Genomic DNA, 8,473 nt, shown 5'->3' with positions numbered 1-8,473 from the left:
TACTATATATGTGTGAGGAACTTGTGAGAGACACTCCTTTGACCACTGGACACAATCAGACACAGTCTTTCATTAGACATTCTGCAAAGACATTTCTCATAAGACACATTTTCTGCAGACATACTCTTTCATTTTGATGATAAAACACACAGACTGAGCACCATTTCCCCACCTGGTTTACCTCTCCATATAATACTTGCATGTGGATTATATCACCAACGAGTTCTCCTAGTTCCTCAAGTTGTGAGTACATAGCTTTCACTTGTTGTAATTTGGTATCTGTGTTGTCTGTCTCTATGAATCCCCCTTTTTGTAAACGAATCCTGCTATTTTTTGGATGTTACAGCATAAAGTAAGTTAGATTTCTTGTGACTGATAAAAGGTTATAAGAGTGAAGGAAGCTGACTTACCCAGCACTGTTAAATATACACATAACTGTGTAGAATTTATCGTTTCAATGTCAGTATGGTATGTATCGGTAACACAAAACTGGGATGCTGTGATGTGGATGTGTGGAATAAATCACTATGGAAGAGGTGTTAGGAAATACCTAATGCCACTTTGAATACAACCCTAGATCAGATGCCTAAGTAAACTGACAAAGGGGACAACTCGACTATGTACATGCACTGTACTAAGAATATGAGCTGACCTGGGGGATGCATTGGCGTAAGTGACAGGTTTACCGATGGGACAAATTGAAGGAGATGTGTCATTCGGACAAATTGACGGACAGACGTGTCATTCAGGAGGACAAATTGATGAAGATAAGTTGATAAAGTGGACAAAATTGAGATGTGTGACTCATGAGGAAGCATTGACCAAGATGAGTTGACTAAAAAGACAAATTGACCAGCTAAACACATGGATCAGGGTAAGACAAGATGACTGACTGACCAGATATTCCAAGATAGCTATTCTACGACGTGACTTGTATTTAAACATTGAACTAGGTGGGACTATAAGTGATGTTGATATAAACATCAGGCAGATAGTAATACTGGGCCAATACTGGATAGGGAACAGATGGGGAATTAGAAAGAGTGGCTGAGAGTTTGCAGGAAGCCAGAGAAGGTCAAAAATAAGAATTAAGGTGGAGCTCAGAGTGAGAATTTAAGAGCAACCAAGACAATGGATAGGCAGATAGTCAGAGGCTGCAAGACCAAAGTACTTCCAGCTCCAACATTGACCTTTTGGGGGTTTGGAAGTGCATCCCCATTGATAGCATTTGGACTGAGGGTGGTGGTGGTAGTGGTGGTTGTGGTTGTGGTGGTGGTGGAGTGGACCAGGATTTCAGAGGTCGGAGAGTAGCCGGGGATGGAGGAGTTATCTTTCAGGTGGAAGGGGGTCTTGAAGTCCACCTGAAGCTCAGCCAGATATGTGTGGATGTGCAGACCAGAGATGCGGCGTGATTTGTCCTTTCCATCATTGTACACCGCAGTCAGCTCACCTTCATAGGGGACCTCGTACTTGTGCATCACGCCAATCAGCTCAGCTTCAACACCTGCCTTGGCGGGAAGGGTATACTTGACAATCTGTGTATCTTCCTTGTCAAATTCGTTCTCAATTCCCCACGGCATGTCATAACGTCTCCCAGAAGGATCGAGGACGGTGGCATCGGCTGCTTGTATAGTACCACTGATGCGACCCCAGTAGATTTTCTCCTTGAGAGTGTAATCCAGTGGCTTTTCCACCTCACCTTCTTCCTCTTCATTGTTGATAAGGGTGGTGGTAACCAGGGTGATTCTTTCTTCTGTCTGCTGGCCCTTCTCCTCATCCCGCACAATCCCCGACAGATGGTAGTGCTTGGGCTCGTCTTCCGTGATGATTGTGGCACTTTCTGGGCTTGTGTAGTTCCCAGAGGCAACAAGGTTGATTTTTCGCTCTTTGATCGCCACATATCCAGCTGCCATCCCCTCGCCTGAAGCCATAAGTGTTTCCTTTGAGACCTTGACAGCGTTAGGGGGTATGGGTTCAAGTCGATGCCATGGAACCCCAATCAGCCTTGCGGCACCTCCATTAGACAACAACACCTGGAAATATAAAGAGGTGTTAAATCACTACCAGAGCATAATCTTCTAGTTCTTATTACCCTTATTTTTTTTTTATTACACTGAATTGTTCTAGCTTTTTACTGAAACTGTAGTGAAGCCTTCACCGGACAGCAGTACCTGAAACATTAAAAGAATTGTTTATCCATTGAGCTCATGATTTTAGAGTTAATTATTGTCTCCTTAATTATTAGCCTTGATCCTTAATCATATTTCTGTTGCATAGACATCGCTGGACAGCAATACCTTAAATGCAAAGAGTTTGTATTCATTTCATCATTTTATAGTTTATTATCTTTGGTAAAATATTTATTGTTCTCGATTATTTTTAATCTTGTTATAGCACAGACATCAATGAAATGCAGTATATCCAGTTGGCTGCATTTGACCGTGGGACATAATCATTGTGTGTAGGTAAGGCCTGGCATTTGACACACTCGACAGTCTTTAAGCATCCATATATTTTGCTGGAGAAGGTAACATGAATAAACAGGGGTGTTGAATATTAGATGAAATGGCCTTGTTACTATGATGTGTGAATATCAGAGAACATTGACTGACCGCTTCACATTGATACCGGCCCAGGTCATATGTGGCCAACTGTACCATCATGCACAAAAAGTTTTTTCAGTCAACCAAGGGGAAAAAATACCATATACCGTTCTAACAATATGCATTATACTGAGTCCAAAATATTCATATAAATTTTAATCCACAAAAGCATCCATAGGACTTCACATAACTGTTCAATGGATTTAAATTTTCACTGTGACTGGTTGGTGGAAGGATTCTCTGAACACGTTACTACCTGGATATTAAGTTGTGATGTTTGCAGCTTATTTCATAGTTTCACGGTTTATCACTGTTCTTGATTTTCATTTATACTAGTGTCTGATACCAGAGACATCATTGGGCAATATCAGCTACCACAAATATTCGTTTTTTATTTTTAAGATTGATTTTACAGATCTGCATTTTCTTTTTTTCTAAGGGTTTTTGCAATACAATAAAGTTAAGTATCAAGGTTTTCGTTTACATCTACATTTAAGTATCTTTAGGTTTTATATCAGTTCAAGCTCACCCCAGGCAATTTTACCGAACTGAGAATATGTCTTGTCATGAAGGGGTTACTGAAGGATATATCTAACCCCTCCAGTTCAAAAAATCTCACCCAAGATTACTGGAACCATCTGGCGGTGGCAAGAAAAAATAAATAAACACTACTCTTTGACTAGGCGTAATATTGCAACCTCCCCATCTTGAAAGTTGAGCTGTAACGATGGATAAACTCTGGGATATGATGCCTGTCACGAAGAACTGCTATGGAAGGGATATTGAGCTGTAGTATTGTCTTATTATGACACTGAACTATAGGAAATAAGCTTTAAAAGGACGAAATCTCAGCCTAGTGAAAAAGGAGGAAATGTAAAGACAACACTTATTTTTTCTTTAAACTTGGGCCAAAATTTTTTCGCCCTTTTGCAGCGTTTTTCACGAACCTTTAGCAAACAGAGACAATGTTACCGGTCTGCATACTTACCAAGGCACTTCTTTGTGACTATCACCATCATCTACTGTTCAAGCTATTATTGTAACTCAGCAACATGTATAGGAGCCAAATTGTGACCTTCCCAAAATTGTGCCTTTTACACGTCAACAATGTGTATGTGTTGGCTTGAGTTTCTAATTATACATAAAAGAATCGCAGAAAAAACACGGAATAAAGCATGTTTGAAACGAACTTGTGTGGTATTGTAACACGGCTGAATTAGGTGACTGTGTGTGTGTGTGTGTGTGTGTGTGTGTGTGTGTGTGTGTGTGTGTGTGTGTGTGTGTGTGTGTGTGTGTGTTGTGTTTGCTAGCTCCAGACCATTGTGTGTGTGTGTGTGTGTGTGTGTGTGTGTGTGTGTGTGTGTGTGTGTGTGTGTGTGTGTGTGTGTGTTTGCTAGCTCCAGACCATTGTGTGTGTGTGTGTGTGTGTGTGTGTGTGTGTGTGTGTGTGTGTGTGTGTGTGTGTGTGTGTGTGTGTGTGTGTATTTGCTCAATCCAGACCATTTGTGTGTGTGTGTGTGTGTGTGTGTGTGTGTGTGTGTGTGTGTGCACGCACGTTTGCTAGCTCCAGACCATTGTGTGTGTGTGTGTGTGTGTGTGTGTGTGTGTGTGTGTGTGTGTGTGTGTGTGTGTGCTAACTGAAGACCATTATGTGTGTGTGTGTGTGTGTGTGTGTGTGTGTGTGTGTGTGTGTGTGTGTGTGTGTGTATTTGTTAGCTTCAGACCAATGTGTGTGTGTGTGTGCTAGCTCCAGACCATTTGTGTGTGTGTGTGTGTGTGTGTGTGTGTGTGTGTGTGTGTGTGTGTGTGTGTGTGTGTGTGTGTGTGTGTGTGTGTGTGTGTGTGTGTGTGTGTGTGTGTGTGTGTGTGTATTTGCTAACTCCAGACCATTTGTGTGTGTGTGTGTGTGTGTGTGTGTGTGTGTGTAAGGACAGGTGTCTGGAACTGCAGGGGTTACATACAGCCTTCATCAGCCACATCACTATACGCCTTTCACCCTAACATGGCTTAAAATCGTCGTCACCCCCATCTTGAATGCTGAGCTGAAACATTAAATTAACACTAGGATATGTTGCTAGCCACGAAGAAGTGCCACGGAAAGAATGCAGAGTCGTGACATAATCTCATCCTGGCATTGAGATACGTGAAATAAGCTACAAAGGGACGAAAATCAGGAGACCAAGTGAAAAGTGGGAGAACTGTACTCTCTCTCTCTCTCTCTCTCTCACCTGGTAGCTATCAACAGTCACAATCTTGCCAAGGAAGGCCAGCTGACACCCGGCGTCCTCCGTAGCCACGCCTCCGACCCAGTTGCCATGGTGATGCGCGCGACACCAAATTGGTCCTTCATCGTGATCCAGGGAAACCGTAACCGCATCGTCCGGCACCTCCGCCCCCTTCTCCATGTCCTCCCACTCCAGCGTTGAGGAGGTCTCTTCCTTGCCCTGGCCCTTCCGCACCTTGGCCATCTCAATCCCGGCCGCCAATCCCACCGCTGCCACCAACACCACTGCTGCTGTCACCGTCATGCCACCTGTTCAGAGAGAGAGGAACTTGATGCTTGGGCTCCTGTGACATACTCTCAGCTAAATGTAATCTTGCTTAAGCTCAGATGATATGACTCAGGCTCCTACGACTCAAATAATGACATGGCTATATGACAAATAATGACATGATGAGGAAGGTACAATATTGATGATCGTCCATCTTTTCACAGTTTTTTAAATGGAAGCATAACATTCTTTAGGAAGTACTTGATGTTATGTCAAAGCTATTTTCATACGATATTTTCTCATTTAAAATGCAATGTGTGCTAATAATGCGGAAATTGTTAATATTTTCAATTTCCTTGTATCCCCAAACTTGCATGTGATCAATTCTAGAGTTAGCATAGGAAGTGATAATTCGGTTCTCAACCTGGGGCATGCGCACTTTCCAGGGGGAGATGCGAGGACCCAAAGGAAAAGTATTGATTGGCATTACTAAGTCTGTGTACCAAGAACCTTTGATCACTCATTCCTTTTTCGTCTCGGCCTTAACCTCTGAAGCATGTTTTTGTGCCAGTGTGAGACAGGTTTCTTTCCTCCACTGTCTGTCACTTGGCCACCTCTCTGCTCCCTCTCTTGTTTGTTCTGGCCATCTTAAGAGCAGGATAAAGATCTCGAGAACCCAGATACCAGATGGTAGACCAGACACCAGTTTGTCAGAGTTTAAGAATCAGAAGGACTGGTTTCTGAATCTCTGTCGTTACACAAATCTAACCCCCTACTTTTTTTTTTTTTTTTTAGTTAAATTTTCTAACTTAACAGCTTCCAGTGCCAGTCACCGGCTCCATCCACACATGAAAGCTCCTCGTCTGTCACACTTATAGTTTTATTTATTCTAATGAAATATGCATAATTATATGAAGCAAATAATAATAATGATGCTTCTGTATTTTGAATATGTTTTTATTATTTAGTTAATTTTTGTAACAAGGAAGAAGTTTGCCAAGTGAAACTAGATTATAAACTGACATGTCGATCTGAATAATACTGGTTGCAAAATAAGTTTATGGACATGTACTTATCACAGTGTGGTAGTGGTGTTGTCTGTGACCATGTGGTGTGGTGGTGTTTATGCCCATGAGCTATGGTGATGTGTATGACTTTGTGATACTTGTATCTATCTGTCTATGTGGACAGATAGATACTGTATATGGTAACTGAAGAAGTTAGAACTGAATCAGACATAGAATGGAGGGAGGGGGTGTGGCCATAAACAGCAGCTGCTGAGAGGGCCGTGACCCTATAAGGGTTGAGAACCACTGATATTATAGAATGTATCTGGATAAGTCTGGAAGGGACATGGAAAGATATGACAGGTGTATGGGAGGAACACGGAGTTATGGAGGATCCTGGGACGGGTTTAAAAAGTCTGTGGGTGTGGGTAGGTCTGAATGAATCTAGATACATGTGGATAAGAGTGGAAGAGGCATAGAAAGATATGGAAAGTATCTGAGTAACTCTGGAAATGGCAGTGAAAGATATAAAAGGTGTAAGGAAGTGGCATGCAGACACATGGAATCCTGGAACGGGTCTGGATACGCCTGGGAGTGGTCTGGATAAGTGTGGAAGGAGCATGAAAACGTCTGAATGGTCTGGGTGGGTCTGGAGAGGGTGTGGATTATTGTGTATTTACCTGACAAAGATTCCTAGCCCCATTCAGCTCGGTTAATTGCCAGGTAAAGTCAGATTGTAAGCTTGGTTTGGCTAGTAACCAAGGAGATTCATACCTGCCTCATAATGTTTATCAAATTTCATGCCACCACGATTTAATACTGAAGTTTTGGTGGCCAGGTATAATCGAATCGTAAGCTGCATTTGAGTAGTAACCAAGGAGACTCATACCTGCCTCAAAACTAATGCTTGTCAGTTTCATGCAGCCTCGACTTAATATTCAGGCTGGGGAATTGATGGCCAGGTATAGTCGAACTGTGAGCTGAATTTGACTAGTAACCAAGGAGACTGCCTCATAACTAATGCCTGTCGAATTTCTAGCATGGTAAGACCTGGAAGGAGCATGGAACCCAGGCATGAGTGTGTGGAATCTGTGGATAGAGTATGTGGAACGATGTGGAGGGTCTGCGTGTGTGTGGAGAGAGCAAGGAGATATGTGGAATGAATGTGGAGCCTTCTGAGTTTCTGGAAAGGTGTGGAAGTGGTATAGATACATGTGGAAGAGGCATGGAAAAATGTAGAATCCGGGCTTGGCTGTGTGGAATGTGTGGATAGGGGATGTGGAATGAAGTGGAAGGTATGATTACATGTGCAGTAAGGCATGGAACAATCTGGAAAAGGGATGTGAACTTGTCCTACAATGTCGTCTTTTTGCAGATTATTTCGTGTAGTTCAGTGGCAGGAGAAGACCCACCACTACAGCTCTACATCCCCTCCATAGCACCTCTTCGTGACTAGCATCATATTCCACTGTTAATCTCTAGTTACAACTCAGCATTCACGATGAAGTGATGGCAATTTTAGGCCAAGTTAGAGTGGAAGACACACAGTAAAAGGAATTCAGTCAGGAATGGAGCTTGTATTAAGAATCTGGGAGGTGCAGATGTTGTCTGGATTTGCCTGGAAGGAGCATGGAAAGGTCTGGAATGGGTGTGGAATGTATAGGTGGAGGATGTGGAATGATGTGGAGGGTCTGTATACGTGTGGAATTAATAAGGAAAAGTGAGGGATCAATGTGGAACCTGCACTGTCTCTGGAAAGATGTGGATATTGTCTGGATTCTTTCCGAAGGAGTATGGAAAGGTCTGGAATCCTGGAATGGGTATGGAATGTATGGGTGAAAGATGTGGAATTATTTGGAGGGTCTGTATGCATGTAGAATGAGCAAGGAAAGATGTGGAAGCCTGGAATGGGTCTGGAATGTGTAGGTGGGTGATGTGGAGCGTCTGTATGCGTGCGGAGTGAAGGAAAATATGTGGAATGGGTGTGGAATGTGTGGGTGGGGGATGTGGAGCGTCTGTATGCATGTGGAATGAAGGAAAAGATGTGGAATTATGTGGAGTGGATATGGAATGTGTGGGTGAGGGATGTGGAGTGTCTGTATGCATGTGGAATGAAGGAAAAGATGTGGAATTGTGAGGTGAGTGTGGAATGTGTGGGTGGGGGATGTTGAGTGGATCTATGTTCTGGAAAACTCAATAACCTGGAATGAATGTTTGGCCCCTTCCCCCATGCTGGACACGTACCAACCACTACTCTCTCTCTCTCTCTCTCTCTCTCTCTCTCTCTCTCACACACACACACACACACACATCACTGAGATTCGTGTAAGCCATTTGTCCACATCAACCCTAGTTTCCTTCCCTGCTCTCT

General features: G+C 43.0%; 1 protein-coding gene across 1 annotated transcript in view; it reads right to left on the bottom strand.

Annotated features, from left to right (window-relative positions):
- Positions 1-457: 457 nt before the first annotated feature.
- LOC145390611 (uncharacterized) overlaps positions 458-8,473 on the bottom strand; it is a 117,681-nt gene continuing 109,665 nt past the window's right edge. Inside the window, exons 2-3 of the mRNA XM_080265412.1 lie at positions 4,832-5,136; positions 458-2,033 (exon numbers count right to left, since the gene is read on the bottom strand). Of these exons, the coding sequence (XP_080121538.1) occupies positions 1,101-2,033; positions 4,832-5,136 (1,238 nt within the window). The 3' untranslated portion in view covers positions 458-1,100. The remainder of the gene's footprint in view (positions 2,034-4,831; positions 5,137-8,473) is intronic.

The sequence above is a fragment of the Coenobita brevimanus genome, chromosome 15, assembly GCF_032717465.1.
Source record: "Coenobita brevimanus isolate Jiangsu-jjx chromosome 15, ASM3271746v2, whole genome shotgun sequence".
Taxonomy (NCBI): Eukaryota; Metazoa; Arthropoda; class Malacostraca; order Decapoda; family Coenobitidae; genus Coenobita; species Coenobita brevimanus.
Note: the sequence above shows the minus strand (reverse complement) of the source record. Positions and strands in the feature narration are given on the sequence as shown.